This window comes from Chamaea fasciata, unplaced genomic scaffold (assembly GCF_029207755.1).
Source record: "Chamaea fasciata isolate MVZ Bird 193981 ecotype frontalis unplaced genomic scaffold, bChaFas1.0.hap1 SCAF_1, whole genome shotgun sequence".
NCBI classification, from domain to species: domain Eukaryota; kingdom Metazoa; phylum Chordata; class Aves; order Passeriformes; family Sylviidae; genus Chamaea; species Chamaea fasciata.
This window is the reverse complement of record NW_027094086.1, coordinates 109,703,274-109,722,873: the sequence shown is the minus strand read 5'-3', so window position 1 is coordinate 109,722,873 and position 19,600 is coordinate 109,703,274. Positions and strand designations below refer to the sequence as shown.

The window sequence follows — 19,600 nt, the reverse complement described above, 5'->3', positions numbered from 1 at the left end:
TTAATGCCCCTGTGCACATGTGGAGCTGCCCCTCTCCCTCAGCATGTGCATGTTCAGTCAACCTACAGCCACTGGTGTGCAAATTAAAGCATATCTGAGGCATAATAAAGAAAGCACTTGACTAACAGAAATATTAAAGATAGAGCAATTCTTCTCCTGCCAGGAAACAAGAAAAAGGGAAAACCTGTGGATTCTGGCACCTGATCAGACCCCACTGCATGCTGACCATTTTCCTGAAGTCTGTTTTTCCCTCCCTGCTTTTCTTTACCTCTTACCATCCCTCACAGCCTTCTCTCCCCATTGTAAGCCCCAGCATACAAAAACAGGGGGGTGAAAGGGGAGAGGAATTCCTTGTTTTGCTTAAACTGATGGGGGGTAGTGTGTGACACATACAGGCAAACAGCTGCAGGGTGGTGCCTGCTGCCTCTGATGATAAATTAGTAACTCTCTGGATCCAAAATGAAGTTATGATCTTGGCAGCCCTTCCCTGCTCTTCTTGGCTAATTCCCCCCTGCAGCCAACATACCACAGGAGAAACAAATGTGTGATGCTTGTCAGTGCAAAAGCTGTTTGGAGCCTGAGCCAGCCTCAGGGATGCACTTCTAGGGCTGTGGATTTTGTAGGACACACAAGCAAATGTGCAGCACTTGCTTCGGTGCAGCCTGGAAGCTCAGCTTGGCTGGTGCCAGGAAAGATGATCTGAACCTGGGTGGAGTGTTCAGTTCTCTTCAGTCAACAGCTCCTGGGGTCGTAAATGATGGCCTGGGTGGAGACAGGCACCCAGGTGCTCAAGCTGCCAGCCTCACCTTATCCTTAGCCATCCTCACTGTGAAGAACTTGCATGGGCTCTGCAGCTGCCTCCAGGTCAGGCCTGTGGCTTCATCAAACATCACTGTTACTTCAACAAGCTTCTGAGAACCAGAGTGTGCCTCATGCACCTCTTACTCATTCTAGGTTATGGTGGTGAAGGGAAGTTGGGCAATTATATGACTGGAAAATAGATATGTGAAGTTGCTCCCTCTGGATCTGCATGAACAATTTGCTACAGTTTGTGCCAGGTGCTAATTCCATTTCCTCTTTCCATAGCTTTTACTTGTTTTTTCCAATAAAGCCATCATAGCTGTTGGGTAAGATTAAGGAACATTTGAAATGTGACAGGCCAACTATTAAAGTCTAATGGTTCCTATATAAAGCAGACTGTTATATTTTTATTATTTTAGCAAGCTCTTGCTCATGAAACAGTATTTCAATCCTGAGCAAGGTAAGAGCAAGGATCTCCAATCTGCCCTTGTACTTTCATAAGCAACTACAAATATTTGATCAAAGAAGTAAAATTTTCAGTGAAATTTAGACCCCCAGGTGTCTCCAGTGATTGTGAATGGAGACAGCCAGGTGACAGAATGAATACACAAAAATGGTGAATTCAGGTTGTAACTTCAGAAACATAAGCTGCATGCCTGAAAAAATACCTGTCCAAATTGATCAGGAAAAGGAGGGAACAACACACAGTGACAAAATCCATATTCAAATGCAGCAAAGGATATCCAATTCATTGCACATTGCAAGGGGAAAGAAAAAAAAGATGCTGTAGATTATGGTGAAAAATGAGAGCCTTGCAATATGGTTTGTTTTTTTTTTCCCCTTTGCCACCCAAAGCTTTATGAACAGGAATTCAAGGTTAGGGCACAGCGGTTGCCATGTCCATCATCAGAGCCCCAAGGCTGTGTGCGGGCAAAGCAAAGGTCAATGTGTGGAGTGTGTGACCTGAGCCCAAGGGGGAAGGTGCTCACGTGCTGATAGAGTTTCTTGCCGAAGGTCTGGCGCTGAGCCGCGCGCTGGCACAGGATCTCCAGAGCAGCCTCGGCCGCTCCAAGCGACCGCATGCAGTGATGGATCCGGCCCGGCCCCAGCCGGCCCTGGGCTATCTCAAACCCCCTGCCCTCACCTGCTTGGAAAGAAAAACAGGCACTGCAGACTCTGTGATTCCCTCTTGAAAGGGTCCAAGGCTGCAAGCAGAAGTAGCAGAGAGGAAATAGAAGAAAACACGATCTATACTAAGTGAGAGCAGTTTTACCTGCAGGGGGGTCACAGTGCTGGCCTGCTTGTTATTTCTTTTTCAGTTCTGCCAAGTACTGGCCATGGAGTGCAGCAGAACATTCTTTCTAAAAGTCTGTAAAGTCTACGAGAGCTGGTTTTGGGGGAGGAACACCACTTACAGACTTTGCTTTGCTCTACTTCTGGGCACAGATACTTGCATGACAGCCAGAGCTGCCCTGCTTCCTTCTGCTCTAAATAAGGTACATTCAAGCAGCAGGTAGTCTGCTAAAGGAAGAGTGGACCCCCTCAACTGACCAGAGCTGTTTAAAATAACTTATGAAGATTCACTATATAAACCACTGTCTCATAAAGCTTAGTTCATTGCTGTATGTATTAAAAAGAAATCAGTGCTGAAACTCACCCAGTATTATATTGGAGACAGGTACTCGCACGTCATTGAAGTGTATCTCAAAATGTCCTCCGTGGATCTCATCTACAGAGACAGGAAACACAAGAGCAGGGTAAAACAAAGGAGGATAAAATTAAAGGCCTCCAGTTCCTAACTCTTCTATATATCCATTTTACTGATTTATTTCATACACAATATTTATTAGTATAACTGCAGCTTCTGAGCCTGCTAGTAAATTAATACACATATAGCTGATAAATATGATCACCTACCCATGTAGCCAAACACTGAGAGAGGTCTTATCAGCTTCAGTCCTGGGGTGTCCATGGGAACAATAATCATACTGTGCTGCTTGTACCTGTTCAAGACAAAAAGCACAGTTAAATCTGAGCCTCCCTTCTGTCTGCCCCTTCTGCTTTTTTTATTTTGCAGCCTCAATTTAGGACTCTCATAAAGCCAGTGCTGAGATTTACCTGGACCACCTGCACCATCCTGCCCACACAGGGTGGCTTCAACACTCCTTGACCCATGTTATTTTACCTAGCAGATACCTGTCTTCCCAAACCAAGACAACCCACCAGTCAACAAGTGAAAATGTATAAGTAGCACTTAATGCACCATGACTAAGAAGTCCTACTGCTGGCCCTTCTGTGCACACTGATCTGTATCACCCAGTCAGTTCCTCCCCCTCTACCCTTCTGTTTTGTTCTCAAAACCAGTTTATCAGAATCATCATCTTGACTTCCCTACAGTTTAGGAAAGAGAAATCCATCCCCATGTTTACATTCCTTCAGAATATTTAAGGTCAGTTGTTAGTCACAGAACTGGAGGTTCTGACACCCCAGGTCTCTTAATTCAGTATCCAGTTGTAGCAGGTGGAGTGTCACACAATCCCTTCTATTAACTTCTTTTCAGCTTCTGAGAGCTCAACAGATGCCACTGTCTGTACAACTTCCAGGCAAACCTTCCTGGGTGCTGTGTGCAAGTTACTGATTGCTTCTTGGTGGAACCTAGCCAAACCTAAAAACTTCAGATTATCCGCGGAATTTGGGCTATAATCCATCTTAGACAGCAATGTCATAATTCTTTTTCATTAGAAGCTGTGTGATGTTAACATGTGGAACATTTTATTCATTACTTGTATAAGTTTTTGCAGAAATTTGCAGTTCTAGTTTGGTAACAAGAGTTGAACGTGCTTGTGTCAAACAAGAAGTAAGGATTATATTTGCACGTATAGGAATGGAATGAGTAGGTCTGATTTAAGATGTACAATGCTCTCTGCTTACACAGCTTCACCTTACCAACACCCCATGTTTTAGACTTAACTTTCTGTATCTACAGTTAACTTTGTGGAGAACTTAATCAGTAACTTTGGGTCTCTGATGTGCTACTTGTACCCATTCTGTTCAGGGAAGCTCTGAAAAGTTTTGGTTTATTTAAGCATTTTTAAAATTATTTAATTCTTCCTGGTCTTAATTGTTTTGTATGCTACACTTACAAATAAATTGTAAGCCAGAGTTGTTGGTTGTTGATGCAGACTGAACAACTGATGCAGACTAAAATTTATGTGACCAAGATAAAGCTAGTGAAGCCCTCAAAATTTCCTGATTCAATTCATCACAGGGCTGCACAAACACTAGAGCTGGTGCAATGGGGAGAGGTGGGAAGCATGCCAATGAAAGATGGTAACATTGGAAAGGCTGGAAGGACGCAGTGAACAGCATCTGACAGCAAAACAGGAACTCAGGCTAAAACAGACAGGTCATCCCTCTAATTTAGGAGCACATCCAACTGGTCAAGGCAATTAATGGCATTTCACTTAACAAAATTTTTGCAAGCAGTGACTCCTCCAGGGAACAAGTTTTAGGGAATTCTGAGTCTCCTAGGAATTCTTACCTGGATGCCGATGAGTTTTTGGTTTTGCCCATTACAATTGCAACTTTGCAATTCGGGTTCCCGGCACCTTAAAAAAAATGGCAAACACAAAAATTGTTTTTAGTATAAAATCTCAGTGTCAAATCAAATGAAGTTTCATAACAAGAAACTCTACTCCCTCCCTTTTATGATGCAGGAGATGCATTCTACCCCTATGTTTGTATTCTGAATATCACACTAGTACTTAATATGTAAAAGGGAGCTGACTTCTGGGAAAGGGAACATGAAAAGCCAAACATCCAAACCCTCCAGCTCCATCACCTATTCCTATGAAAAGGGAACAAGAAGGTACTTGAAATGGAATCTGATTACTTCTGTTACAGCTGAGCAAATAGGTGTGATACAACAGCATGTCTATCTCATCTATCAAGGTGAGATGCAGCCATTTCAAAAGTAAAACTTTTAAAAACACTTCTTCAACCCAAAAGACCGGAGGGTCTATGCAGAAATGAGACACCAACCACATTAAAACCAACTTATGCAGATAAGGCTATAAAAGGGAACTTCTCTGAAATGCAGGATTACTCCCCCTTTACACAAACGATTTTAGATTGCGCTTTGAAGAAAAATCTGAGTGAAAATTGTTACCTGGAAATAGCCTGCTAGCATTTCAAGCCATTGATAACATTATTTGAGATGTTTCTTATATGGACGTATTTTTTAAGCCATTGCAGCATAAAGACAGCACTTTATTGCACTAATTCTGAAGAAGATTCTATCATGGATTAAAATAACATTTCTATGACCCTTAATCTTCCCTGTCTTAAAAGGTTTCTTAGTACCAAAGCATGCTCTCATTCCTTTCAAAGCCTCCCACAAAAAAAAAAAAAGCTAGGGAAAACATCCAATGGGTGTAGCAACCAGTAATTTTTTACTGTTATCGCAGTGCAGATGACAAGCTTTGTAGAGATTCAATTCAAGGCTTGATCTGTAGCAACTTGGTTTTGTTCTGAGGTTAGAAGTAAATGCAACTTAACTTCTCTGGCAGCTGTTCTCACAAGGCTTGGGAGACTCTGGTCTGGACAATACAACCACCTGGCTTTGAGCTGAGCCACTTCCTCCTTCAAACAGTCACTGTGATGGCCAGGAAGTGGGAGAGAGATTTATTTAATTGCGATAAACACTGCCTGTTTGAAGGGCCAGACTGCCGGCTGTTTACTTTCCCCTTTTGCAACATGGTATTCAGCCATTGTTTCCAGAGTGCGCTTAGAGGGTGGCCCATGAGCTGTACAATGCTAACAAGCTAAAAATCCCAGTGAAAAGCTTTGGGCAGGGGAATAAATCAACTTGGCAAAAAAACCCCAAAAACCGGATCCCAAACACTTGGCTCATTTGGGCAACTGCAACAAGCAAGTGATCAACCCCAAATGCCCCAACATATGCTGTAGAGGGTACTACCCTGCTCAAGGAAATGTCACCCCTGCATAAGGAGTATTTGACTCTTCTCCTTTTCCATGGAAGGTAAAGAATTGCCACAAGTGCTATTTTCTAAACCAGACCTATTTTCAAGTGAGGTTTACAACAAAAGATATGTTGACCTTCTGGAATCTCCTGAAAAACTGTTCTGTAAATAATCCTCAAGTCACTTGAATCCCTGCTTCAAAACAAAGGGCAAATTTAACCATGTTGGATAAAGAAAAAAAAAAAAAAAGCCAACAACTCAGAAGAAGCTTTCATGTTGAACTCAGTGAGGAGTTCATTGAGAGCTGGACATCTGGTTGGATGTTCTAAATCATTTGTACACATTTCTGGAAGGCAGATGAATACCTCCATCTCATATGTGCTTGTTCCTATCTAAGCACAGCAAAGAACAGCAGATTCCTGGCCCTTCCACTCCTTAGAGTCTGAAGTCCTGAAAAACTAAACCAAATTTTATGTCACTTCGACCCATAAAAGACAGGAAAAAAGTTCTGGTCTAATGCAAGACTCTGAAAAACTCCAGTGCTTTGGATGGAATGCAAACAGCCTGGATGGAATAAACATCTCATTTGTAAATGACATTTGCACATGACTTACAGAATTCAAAGATGTTGCTGGAGGATGGAGGGGAAGAGTCAGAGAAGCCTGTTCTTTTGGTAGGAGTTAGAAGTAGTTTTGCAAGAAAACTCATAATTGAAGAAACACTAGACATTTTAGAAGGTCAGCTTTAACCATATTTCCATATTGATGAGCTTCCAATAAAGTTTTCAATGTGTATGACTACACAACCTGTCCAAAACTTTTTAGACCACAATGCTGCTACACTGGCAAACATCTTCAGTTTAACTAACCACTTATACTTTTGAACTCTTCATGGCACTCACTCATACAGGCAAAGGCAATATTTTAAAATGTGCTTAGAGTGTTGATCACAATCCCATTAGAAGCCTAATCTTTGCTATCAGGGGTGTAACATACTTAAGTTTACTGATCCTCACACAATCAACTTATACAGGTTCTTTCTGGTGGAGAGACTACTAAATGTGGCAGCCTTTGAGCACCCCCTGTATTTGAGGAAGCTGCCATAAAGTCTGTTTTCAGAAGCCAGCAGCACTTTAATTCTTGCAGTCTATTTATTTTTCAGTGTTCAGTCTTCAATTTCCTGTCTAAGATGACTAAGTCCAGATAAACTTCTGCCTGAATGCTCAATACCTATGATTTCTGCCACACTGGCTGCTGCACCCCTCACCCCAGTGGGTCACTTCTCTCTGCTAAAGGTCAGGGATCTGTGGCGCCTTACAGACCCAACAGCTTCCTAGAGAGGCACTGACAAACACAAGTTCTGGACTCTACTACAAGAAGAAACTGGTCTTAGTAGGGTGGATGGCAGCATGATACTGACTGTTGGAATGTGGGAGTCTCCCAATGGAGAAAAGGGACACACACAGGCACATCCCAAGAGCCTGCAGTAATTTCTATCCATTAGCATGTTGTATTCCACAGTTTTATCTCATCGTTTTCAGGTAACACTGCAGGCAAGCTGGTTCATGGAGGGCAAAGACTATACTGTAGCTGCAAGCAAACAGGCAATGCTGGGGCCATGCAGCTGTAAGGGCTTTGCAGTGCTGCCACTGAATATGGCTGCTGGTCATTCCCAGCTGGAGCTCACAGTGGTACCAGTGAGAGCAGCTGCTCAGCTTAGGAATGGTTTTTTCCTTGCCTTCACATCTCTTTCATACAGCCACAAGTGTTTTTACTTAAGTAAGATCCTTTTTGTATTCACTCTCATTTACTAAATAATTTTTGTTATTTTTGACCCCACTGAAATGCATACATGGCAATATTATTTCTTGACTCTGACTGGAAGGATTTGTCCTCCCTGCACCCCGGAAAGTTACAAGGAGCTGAGGAACTGCAATAAGCAAGGCAGGATTTACATGAACTGCCTTCCTACAGCCAGCCCTCAGAACCTCTTGGGCACTTCTGCAGGCAGCACACAATTCCTTGGGAGCATTCTCAGCTCTAGCCTGACTATTCTGTCTTGTTGGAGACCCTATTGAGACAAAGCCTATTCAGAACTGAAATTTTCATTTGCTTTAAAGAGACACAGTTCAGGCCTCAAAGCCATGACATGACCTGTGAGGAGATGGCTGGGAAGGAGCCCAAACATCTTATCTGCCACTGTGAAGAGCACCACTGAAGTACTGTGATAACTCAAGATGAAAGCATAGCAAAAATATGCACAAATATTTTGGCACTCTTCCTCTAGAGTGCAATTCCTCTCCAGCCCATTTTACTTTGCCATTCTGAAACAAAACATAGCATGTGGAAAACATCTGCCCATTACATTCTTAGCTGCCCATTTTTAAGAATCTTTTGTTTCACATATTTCAAAGTAATTGAAGCACAGACAGAAGGTTAATCCAGTCGTGGTAGGAGGAGCAGAATGACAAAACCCCCCAAAATCTGACCTCTGGTCTGCTCAATATCTCTCTCTGTTGCTGGGCTTCAATATTGCATTTACTGAAGCTCATTAGATTGCTATCCAATCCAGGATAATTCAGATAGGATAATTCACTCATTTGACTGTGAGACTGACTGGCAACATTCAAGCCCCTGAGAAGTCTACCCCAGGCTGCAGGACTATCTGGTTGTACTCTGGTTGACAATTTGCCACTTGCCTTCACATACTTTTCTTATCATCTTTCTGGTTTCACACATTGAAAGAACCCCTTTCCCCACTGTTGCAAGTACTCTGCAAAAAAAGCAACTTATCTTTCTATTGTATCCCCTAAAAAGTTATATAAGGAGGGGCTGTAAGGATCCCTTAAAACCTTATACAGTCAGCTATCAAAAGCACAGTAGCGCCCTGAGGAAAGAATGGAGTGACTCCCTGTGGTGTCTGGAGCAGTAACTCAGCCAGATGGACCTCCTTTCTATCCTTTTCACCTCATAAATGTGTTGCTTGATAAAAGCCTTTTGATGATGTATAAAACATTTGGCCTTCCAGGAATAAAACCACAAAGGGAAGCAGAAAGTGTCCTGACCTTCCAAAGAGCAATCACAGTCTGGCTGGAACAGGGAGGAATGTAGGTAGTGTACACATTCAACAAAAGAGGAGTCTCCAGGAAAGCACATTTTTTAAAAGTTTTTTTAAACTGTCAAGTCAAAATGAAAGTGCGACGCATTTCCACATGAGGGTGTGGTGTTTGAAGACAAAATGCAGTGTGTCAGAGCAATTCAGATCACTTCACTGAGGCACATCTCAATTGCAGTACCTGCTACTCATCTGCTGACAAAAGGTTAGTTTTGTTTTAATCCTTACCACTCTGTATATTGCATGATATCTTCTTTGCATACATTTACTCTTAGTTAAGTTGGCTTTGCAGAGAGAGATCATTTCACTAAGGCACTTCTCCTTTCTGGTATCAAAATCAGATTTGTTCAGTAGCAGGACAGAATACTGCTTATTTTATCAGAGGAAAAAAAAAATCTGTCTGTTTAAACTAGGGATATTGACTTAATTCACCATCATTCATACAATCCCACATCAAGTTTAAACACACAGAAACACTGAATTTCTATCTGATTGGAAAGCTGAAATAATTTCTGCAAGAAAACATGCAGTTGCAGATTTAATATATTTATTAGTATGCCTCCTAGAAAACACTCTGAAAAACCAGCAGAGTTTCTGAGCTGTTTGGGTACTTGTGGGCAGCTCATATGTGATAAAATTCCTTTCTGTCATAACATCCTGAGAAGCCTCCAGCTGTAAGATGCAGTGTGCCCACAGCAATCTGCTTCTGTAAGAAATCCCATGTGGGCATGGCTCGCAGTGTGGGATGGAGATTAAACTAAGCTTTTCCACCTCTCTTCAGTGCCTGACTCCCACGGGACTACTTGGCTGTTTGCAATGGGCACCTGTGCCTGAGAAACAGCACTACCAGGAGAGACAAACGAAAACAGGAATGGCAGCCAAAAGATAATTGTGCTTTTAAGGGAGAAATGGTAACAGTTGCCTTTTAGGTATCTTTGTTTCCGACAGGAACTCAGGGCAGGCAAAAGCTTATCAGGCAGCGGAGCAGAGTGTCAGGGCCAAACTGCTTTGTCATACACAGGCTTTTAAAGCTTGCCCTGAAATGTTGACTGGTTTGCTTTCAAGTAAATCTGCCAGTGACCCAATTTGATTAAATGTTCCTTGATGGGTTCTGCATTAAGTGTTTTAAGACCACAACCAAATCTTTTTGTTTAACTTCTAATTTTCCTCAACTCTCAGCTAAGTGGATTAAACTCTTCATGCTGCAGTTTCTCTTCTACTAAAAAAAATTTAATAAAAAAATGTTCTTTTGCTGCTGATAACTAAGTCTCTCCTCAAGGTACTATAAAGCTGCACAAGATTACTGCTTCTGGAGAATCCTGCTAACACAACTTGTTAGGCATAGAACAGACATCCCTTTGCCAAAGTAATATGTAGTGACTGTGCTTTTCCATTCTGCACATCTCATAAAGGGAACAATAAAGAACAAATTGCAAGACTTAAAATAGGAGTAATCATTTTTTAAAGTTTGATGGGGAGTGTTTTGAAATTTCAACAGAATAATACAACACAGTCATGAAAGACGGAGCCAAACTAGATAGTTGATTTCAAACTAATACACTTTAAAAAAATTTGGCTAGGAGAATCACTGGAAAAAAAAATCAAACAAAAATCAAAATTATTCATTTCTCTCTATTTAATTGGTCTGCATCCCTTATTATGAGATCAATTAGGAACTTATTTTTTTCCTAGTAGACAGATATATTAAAAAAACTTTAAGAGACACTTGGCAACCCTCCATTTAAACAACTTCCTAAGAAACAGAAATGGTATTTGCATTTTCCTTTCAGGCTTGAAAAAGCCAAACTGTAGCTCTGGGGCAGAATATCAGATAATCTGCTTTTAGCAAGATTGACCTCAAATTCTGAACACTGCATATGATGACAAAAGGGGGATATGTTTTTCATTCTCAGCTGATTTTTGCTACTGCTGCTAACAAATCTTAATCCCATTTATTTCAAGAAAACAGGGTACTGCACTACTGTATTTTACAACAGACAGAGTTCAGCACATAAGTCAATGAATACGGTTACAGGAAAAGAAGAAAATAATGCAGGACACAAATTTGATTAAGACACAATCTGAAGATATGAATACTTACACTTCAACCTTAAGCTGGCAGTGAGAAGCCAGCCTCAGTGTTTACGGAGTAAATCTGTCATGAGATTGTACTGGAAAAACCAGCAGAGTTTCTGAGCTGTTTGGGTACTTGTGGGCAGTTTATATGTCACAAAATTCCTTTCTGTTGTAACACCCTGAGAAACCTCCAGCTGTAAGATGCAGTATACCCACAGGAATCTCCTTCTTCTGTAAGAAATTCCACATGGGCATGGCTAGCTGTGGGATGGAGACTAAATTAGGCTCGTTCTGCTGCTGTTCAGCAACTGAACCCCCTGCTGTGCTTTTTGTAATGGGCATATACAGTGTGCCTGAGAAACAAACATAACCACTTTCCTTGTACTATACTCATATCCAAAATTTGTCAAAATTTATGACAGCAGGCACTGAATGTTTATAACAGCAGGCAGCTGCTTGCATCAGCTGTAATCTGCTCATATTCTTTATAAACCTGATTGTAACAGCATTTACAGCCTTCAGCTGGTATTCCTTTGCTTTGCAGAGGCTGGAGAGGGGAAGGTGGAATGCCAACCCTATAAAGGTACAGACACAGTTATGTGCAATGGAATATTGTCAAACATAACACAGTTGGAGGAGTTAAAGCAATGATGGCTCCTCGATTCAAATGGAGAAATCAGTGAGGGGCACTCTGAGCATTTTACAATCTCAAATGCCAAGGGTAAGGAAAGCATTTCAATTGAATCCATTTCACATGTATTGCCCACACAGATGTAGTCAGTTACCCTGTTTCACATGAGAACTTGAAATGGTCTGCTCTGTCTCTGTTACTGTCTAGCTTCACTCTGATTATTCACAAATGTATTCTGAATATCCAAGTTCGTTAAATTTGAAATGTATTAGCAGCCCTGAAGAAGGGTTTTAGGTTTCAACAGAAAATTTAGAACTTACACCCAATATTATTTCTTTGGTGTTCCCTTCTCCCCACTTTTTTGTGTCTTGTAGCTTTGCCACGGTCTGAGATATGAATAACTCAACAGATTATTGGACTGAGGATGAGGAGGATGATCTCAACCCTCTTATAGATTACACTACCTATGAGCTTCTCTGTGAAAAAAGTGATGTGAGAAATTTCACAAAATTATTCCTCCCAGTATTCTATGCACTGGCTTTCACGGTTGGAGTGGCTGGAAACTCATTAGTGGTTGCAATTTATGCCTACTGCAAGAAACCCAAGACCAAGACGGACGTGTACATCATGCACCTCGCCATTGCTGATCTGCTCCTGCTCTTCACTCTCCCTTTTTGGGCTGCAAATGCAGTGCAGGGATGGGAACTTGGAAACCCGATGTGCAAGCTCACTTCTTCCCTGTACACCATGAATTTCAGCTCCAGCATGCTGTTCCTGGCCTGTATCAGCATGGATAGATACAGGGCCACTTCTGAATCCCAGGGCCACAGAAGAGTGGGCAAACACTGCAGTGTCACCTGCATCTGTGTCTGGCTGGCTGCCATTTTCCTCAGTATCCCTGAGCTGATATTTAATCAAGTCAAAAAACACAATGAGAGGAATGAATGCCTTCCCATATTTCCAACGAACATGGAAACACTCTTAAAATCAACCATTCAAATCCTGGAAATTATCCTGGAATTTCTGCTTCCTTTCCTAGTAATGCTGATCTGTTATTCTGCTACTGCTCGGGCAATCTTTAGGTCTGCAAATGTTAAGAAGTCCAGGCCTTTCATGGTTCTGCTGGCAGTAGTGGCTGCTTTCATCGTCACCCAGCTACCCTACAACATCGTGAAGCTGTGGCGAGCCATAGACATCATCTACATGTTGGTAACGGACTGTGACACCAGTAAAACCATGGACGTGGCGCTCCAGGTCACCAAGGGCATTGCTTTGTTCCACACCTGCCTCAACCCTCTCCTCTACACCTTCCTGGGCGCCTCTTTCAAAATGCACATCATGAAAATCGCAAAAAATTATGGGTACTGGAGGAGACAACAGCAGAATGGAAGACCTGAAGAAATTTCTATGAATTATGAAGACCCTACTGAAGAAACAATCAGTTTCACTATATAGGCCCTCCATTGCTTCCATCATCTTACATAACCCAGGGAACTGTTTACTAATTCCAGGGGGTATTGTTTCTGCAGCTGTTTCTCTGCAAGTCAACTTCTCAATGAATTTCTGAACATGCCAAGACACTACAGAGCACTTCAAAGTGGAATGTGTTTATTGGAATCAAGCAAGAACTGAATACTGAGACCCCTAGAAACAACGCAAGATACTTACTGAACAACAAGATCAAAGAATTAAAAAAAAAAAAAAAAAACCACCTCACCACAACAAAACCCAAACACCTAAAAACACCTCCAAGATTTAAACTTTGAAGTGTCACAGTATTAGGCAATTAAGTAACTGTGTAATGAACAACCTGTACACATCTAAGCATGTAATTAAAACAGAGAAAAAAACCTATCAGGATTCAAACAACGGGAACCTTTGCACCAGAAGTTAATAATCTTGTGTTTCTGCAACTATTTTGTAAAACTTTAGAGCATTTACCTAACAGTTCAGTTCCATTTCTCAACTCAACTATCATTCCATAGATATCCTTGCAGACTGAAATGAAGTATAAGCTTATGGCTGAGGAATGAGACGAGAAAGAGGGGAAAAAGCCATTCTCTATGTGTTCCTACAAATATATAGCAGCAACAACATCCTCCACAAAAACACCCCAGAAACTCCTTTTCTATAACTACAGAAAAAATGACGTTTCATCTCTTCTTTTCTGCTCTCCCTAAACTTCAACACGACCGGCGTTCTAAGGGTGGCACATTCTAGATTTTTGTAAATATAATAAAAAGTTCAGTTAATCTTCAGATGCAAGGCCTGGATTTTCTATTCAGAATTTTTAAAATTAATTAAGCACTGCAATAACTGTATCTGCTAAAATACACGGAGATACAATAAAATCGAAGAATAGAAAGTGCACTGGCTTTTGTTTTTTCTTATCTTCATTTCTGTTTTGTTTTAGTAGGTACTGACACCTCTCATCATAGGCATTTACCAACCAGCAAATGGGAGAGGCTCTGCTTGACAAAAGAGAGAGGGTCCCATTCCATACGGAGCTCGTGGATTTACAGTTTCTATACAGAGAGGTACCAAAGCTGTCTTCTGCCACAGTGTTGGCAGGGATTCCAGGAAAACAGCAGTTTTCCATGAATCACTGGAAGCATTTCAAACATAATGGCATATTAGCTTAGCTTTCAAAATGAAGAAGTGCTGTTACAGCATACTGTCCTTGTCTTCAAGCATCCTGTGGGCTCTGACAAAATGTCCCATCTACCGACTAGGAAAGCCAAGAAGAATCTCTCATTCTTAGACACTGCTCCTAGTTACACAATTATGGACTGGAACAAAAAGCTCTAAAATGACAGACAAACAACAGTAGCATAAACAAGACATGAGCTTCTTCTCCCTGTTTAGATGACAAAAGATCACAGAATGTCTGCCCAGTGCTTTGAGAAATACTAGGGCATGAACAGATAAGTCAGAAATCTTGACCAGTTTTCTACACATACACCATAAATCTGACATATTTAACCCATACTGGATTTACTGTACACATGCAGAGCATAATAAGAAACCCCACTTCCTCAATGAAGTAACTGACTCCTTGCATGTGTGATTTATGACTTGTCTTTACAAATACAGAGTGACATTCTGACCAGGCTGTCAGGCTTCTGGAATTCCCACACACCTGAGGTTTTAATGTCCCAAAAGTTCAAAAATTAACCAAAACAAACAAAAAAACCCATCTTCCCAGCCAGGCAGAAAGAGAGACTAATACAGAGCCAAACAAACACATTCCTCAAACTTCTTGGAATTGCAGTGCCTTTTATGCATCTGTCTTTATGCAAATCTGATTGCCCTAATTTTAATTATTAGAAATAAGAAAAATCAAATCATGCTAACTGTCTTACATTTACTCCCCTTTTTATAACTCACATAACTAATTTTATGAATATTATTTTGTCTGTGTGATCCCATAAGACATTCTCATTACTTCCTCAGGGACTGCAACTCACAGCAGGGAGACACTGACTCAGAGCAAAGGCTAAGTAGCCAGCAGTTAAGCAACACTCTTGGGTCAGGAGAGAAGATTCCATGCCTCTTTTTGCTGCCAGTTTTACAGGAGTAGAACAGAGAGAGAGAGAGAGATCTATCTTCTGGTGACTCCAGGTATTGCACAAGCATGTATCAGGAGGTAGCTGCCACAATCTTGTACGTAAATCAAACATTCAAGTTTAACAACTCAGTTTATTTAGTTGGATTCCAAACTCTCAGGGAACAATGACTTTCAAGTTGCTGTCACATGTTTGGGCAAAAAAGTACCAGAACTACAATTTAGGGACAATTGTCACTTACAGTATAATGCATTGATTTTACTGGGAATTACAACATAAGAAAACCTCCTGTAATAGTCAGTCCAACAGCATCACAGGCTACTTTAAAATCATGCACATTTTACTGTAGCTACACAGTACTCTTCAATCCTCTCACCCAAGCTGCCAAAGACAGCTTTGTGAAAACAAAGCCATAAATGTGTAAGTTAACTGATAGGAAGAGGTAATGTTTAAAGACAATAGCAGCAATCACTCTGTGAGCAAAATTCACAGGTTCCAAAAAGGGCCCAAATCTCCAAACTGGATTTGAATCTTGGACTTTGGTTCATAGAACAAAAACTCAATTCAGCTCCTTCAGTTGTGTTACATTCTATTGCCTTTACTCAAGAGAGACAAATTTTTGTCTCAGAAATTGAGCACAAATACTTTTGTTTTAATAGTTCCTGAAAAAAATTCTAGCCTTAGCCATTGTTATTTAGGTTTCCACACTTACCACTGCTCCACCACTTCTTGCCATTGATCACGTAGCTGTTCCCATCTCGCTCAATGGTGCACTGCATATTGGTGGCATCACTTGAAGCCACATCAGGTTCTGTGTTAAAGGGAAAAAAACCCCACCAGATTAAATATAAAGGTAATACAACCTCCACAAATATAGGGCTCTAGATATACTATATTAAAAGTACACTGTTTTGCTACCAGTAGTAAAATCCTTTGAAGAACCTCACTGCTGGTGGTTAAAAGACTGCCTGTTTTCCAACCATCTGTTATTCATAGACAGTTTAAATGTACTTGTTCTTGGAGTTGGACCACCCTTTGCAATCAGCCTTCTTCCCTGTGTTTTTAAATTCTTTATCCTTCCATTGTACTTACAGGTAACAGGCATATTTCTCCTCAGCCTGTTTTCTCCTCCTGGGTTCTTCTCAAGTGAAAATTGAGATTGAAAATAATTTTGCGGTTGTATATGAAATAGACTACATGAAGTTGTCAGCAAAACGACATCAATAATTTTTTGGAAAAGGAAAGATTCTTCCTCTCTCCTTTGACCATTACCTCTTTTTACAGGCCATCTACTTTAAAACAAAAGTATCCATTTCCTCTTGGGAAACACAATGAAATGGAATTTGCAAAGTAAGTGTCTGCAAGGCCGAGTTCTCTCAATTCCCTCTGACATAGGAGGATCAAGATTTTGACATCCCGTGTTCCAAAAGCTGCCTCCCTAGAGCAAGAGCCAGACTTTCCAGAGATGCTGAATGCCACAAGCTTTCAGGAGCAAAACTAAATACAGTTCTGAGCTATGGACATAAAGCAAGTAATTTCTGGGTTATATCTTAAAAATCTATGACACTGCAAAACCAGACAACTTTAATCACAATAATAATACTTGAACCCAGTTGTGCATGTCTAGAGAACTCCACAGCACACTAAAAGGAAGGGCAAGCTCTATTGTAAACATGTTTGGTATTATAAATTGTATTCCACTAGTACAAAAATTAAACTAAAAAAATATAGAAAGGAAATACTAATTATGGTAATCATGAAAATTGGCAGCTATCATGAAAGGCAGCAAGGCTGCTCCAGTTTGCATTGAATATGAAATCATCTATGAGGTGTCAAACACATTTGCTGATACTGAATTAGTACAGAAATGTCCACTGTAACACAGAACTTGCATTTTCTTACTTTTCCACACATACACCATGTGAAGTTTCAACCAACTGGTTCAAACTGTCTTCTGGAAAAAAAATTTACCTGTCATGCAGAAGCAAGAACTAATCTTCCCTTCCAGGAGAGGCTCCAGCCACTCTTTCTTTTGCTCTTCAGTGCCATACATGTGGAGGACCTCCATATTTCCCGTGTCTGTAAGAAACCAGCAGTCATGCTTTCTGCTCGAGACACACAGCCTGTGAGGTGTAAGATCCCCAGATTTTTAATGCTCCCAGTGCTGTAATTTTGGGGCAGGGTTGCTAACCTGGTGCATGGCAGTTGAAAACCTCAGGAGCAAAAAAGCATCTCCCTGTCTCCTCAGCTATTAGGGCATAGTCAAGCTGGCTGAGACCACTGACATCTGGGAGGAAAAGGTTCCACAGACCTTCTGCTTTGGCCAATTCCTATCATAAAAATCAAGAGTAAAAATATCAGCAATAAGTCTTAAAAAAAAAAAATTAATTAAATTCTGGCTTGCAACACGTTTTCTTTGCTCCCGTTTACCCTACTGTCCAATATATCTGATGCTTCTTTCTATTCTGAAATCATAGATTCAGTCTTTGACTTAAAGTTTAGATATAACCCTCTCAGACCTCATTTTGGTTTTCCTCTCTCTTATTTTTGTTCTCACTTTTTCCATACTTAGCTCTTCCTTTCTTTTCACTGTTCTTCACATTGTTTCCTTTCATGTAGAGTAACTTCTCCAGCAGGATACACAAATCACTCTTATGCCCTGTGTCTATGCTCCTTTACTGCTAGAGTGCTAAAAATATTTGTTATCCCATACCTTCAGTCTCTCCAGCAGTGGTGGTTTCTTCCATCTGTCCTCAATATTTCTCGGCTCAGTATAATATTTTACCATTTCCTTAGAGAAACAATATAAAAGATGCTGTTCAAATTAAGAACACATGTAACACACAAATAATAATACATCTCTTCCAGATCTATGACCCAAGGAACCAAGTAAAAAATATTCAACACAGGTTTACATTATATAGTTGGTTGCATTGTAAAATTAATATATAATTGAAAGTTCAACTGCAATCTATTCATTTTGCAAGACTTTAAATATCAGATGACCCCAATCAGTACCTTAACTACTATTTAGGACGGTTTAAAGTATGTGATGATGGCACTAGGAGGTCAGTATTTTTTGGAGATAAAATTACCTGTTACCAACAGTACACACAAGAGGCACTAACGCAGAAGTAAAACAACAAATAAAAGCCTGATGTACTGACACTTAAGATTCAGACAGATAATTCACCAAATCTTTTGTTAACTGTGAGAAAAAAAAAAAACCAAACAACCCAACAAACCACAAAAAGTATATTTTCTCTTCCTGTCAAAATAATTCCTTAACCGATAATATAAGCAGTCATTCCAAGCAGCAGTCATTAGTTTTAAGTGAACCTCTACATTCAGTAATCTTAGTATTTTCACAAGCATGTTTTAGTGAGGCACAGAACTTCAAACATAGCCCAGACCTAGTTAAAAAAAGAATAAAAGGAGTGTCCAATTCTGAAAATGACACAGTACAGACAAATGGCCAAGAATTGTAGAATTTACAAGTCCTGATTCACAATCTCTGTGACCAGAAATAACTTCCAAGCACAACAGGACTCATCTGAAAAACCACTATTTGTGGTTCACTTGCTTTTTAAAGCAAATACTTTAATTATTGCAAGGCTTTCTTGGACAATCCAAAACTACAATCCAAACTTAGTCACATACATACTTTTAAAGAAACTTTGCATATCAAGAGTTACTGCCTTTGACCCCTCCTTGTGATAGAGAGATGTATACATAAATCTTTTAGATTAAGATGTTTTCTGCCTTTTTGCCTGACTTGGAAAAAAAATATTCAGAAAGCCATAAAAACAAATTCTGCAACAAAAGTCATCTGTACTTCCACAAGGCTAGAAGCTGAACCAACTTTCTAAGAGGAGATTCCTAACCTTCCTAGGATAAGAAGTAAACTACTTCATCTATATTTCCCTTCCACTAACTATGGACTTTGTGTATATTTCATTATCTGATTTCAAACCTTCATTAGTATTAGATTTATTCAGGAATTAGGCTACTCTGATACATTATTTGTCACAGCCTAAAAGCAAGAAAAAGAAACATTCAGCTTCATATAGTTAAAATAAGCAGTTTCTATTTTTAAGTGGTGTCTTTTGGTTCAGTATCTAATAAGAGTTCTAGGTTGTTGTTAGTCAAACAAGTATTTTGGCAACTTCCTTTAAAAAAAAAACTCTTTCTAAAAAAAGAAGTTTTTACACTTCAGAAGTTTAAAAAATAACGCTTTCATTAACAATGCATACAACACTTTAATCCTGAAAAAAAAAAATGCAGTCTATAATGATTTCTGCTAATATTTTGTAATACCACAGTCAATAATGCATGAAAATAAGGCTGTTTTGGGGGAAAAAAAAAACCAGGAAGACATGACTTCTAGACGTATTTTTACATTTTTATAAAGTCTAGTCAGAAAATGTTCC

General features: G+C 40.1%; 2 protein-coding genes across 3 annotated transcripts in view; one reads left to right on the top strand and one right to left on the bottom strand.

Annotated features, from left to right (window-relative positions):
- The window catches only part of ACAD11 (acyl-CoA dehydrogenase family member 11), a 29,115-nt gene that overhangs the window by 1,463 nt on the left and 8,052 nt on the right, over positions 1-19,600 (bottom strand). The window contains exons 10-17 of the mRNA XM_066193314.1: positions 17,884-17,961; positions 17,362-17,500; positions 17,142-17,249; positions 15,883-15,981; positions 4,343-4,409; positions 2,719-2,804; positions 2,459-2,530; positions 1,791-1,945 (exon numbers count right to left, since the gene is read on the bottom strand). Of these exons, the coding sequence (XP_066049411.1) occupies positions 1,791-1,945; positions 2,459-2,530; positions 2,719-2,804; positions 4,343-4,409; positions 15,883-15,981; positions 17,142-17,249; positions 17,362-17,500; positions 17,884-17,961 (804 nt within the window). The remainder of the gene's footprint in view (positions 1-1,790; positions 1,946-2,458; positions 2,531-2,718; positions 2,805-4,342; positions 4,410-15,882; positions 15,982-17,141; positions 17,250-17,361; positions 17,501-17,883; positions 17,962-19,600) is intronic.
- On the top strand, positions 9,001-13,967 carry ACKR4 (atypical chemokine receptor 4). 2 transcript variants are annotated; one of them, XM_066193346.1, is made up of 2 exons: positions 9,001-9,102; positions 11,979-13,967. In XM_066193346.1, exon 2 carries the CDS (start codon positions 11,998-12,000, stop codon positions 13,057-13,059), a length of 1,062 nt encoding a protein of 353 aa, XP_066049443.1. In that variant the 5' UTR covers positions 9,001-9,102; positions 11,979-11,997; the 3' UTR covers positions 13,060-13,967. The 2 variants fall into 2 exon arrangements, with proteins under 2 accessions (XP_066049443.1, XP_066049452.1); XM_066193355.1 differs by lacking the exon at positions 9,001-9,102 and adding an exon at positions 11,674-11,694.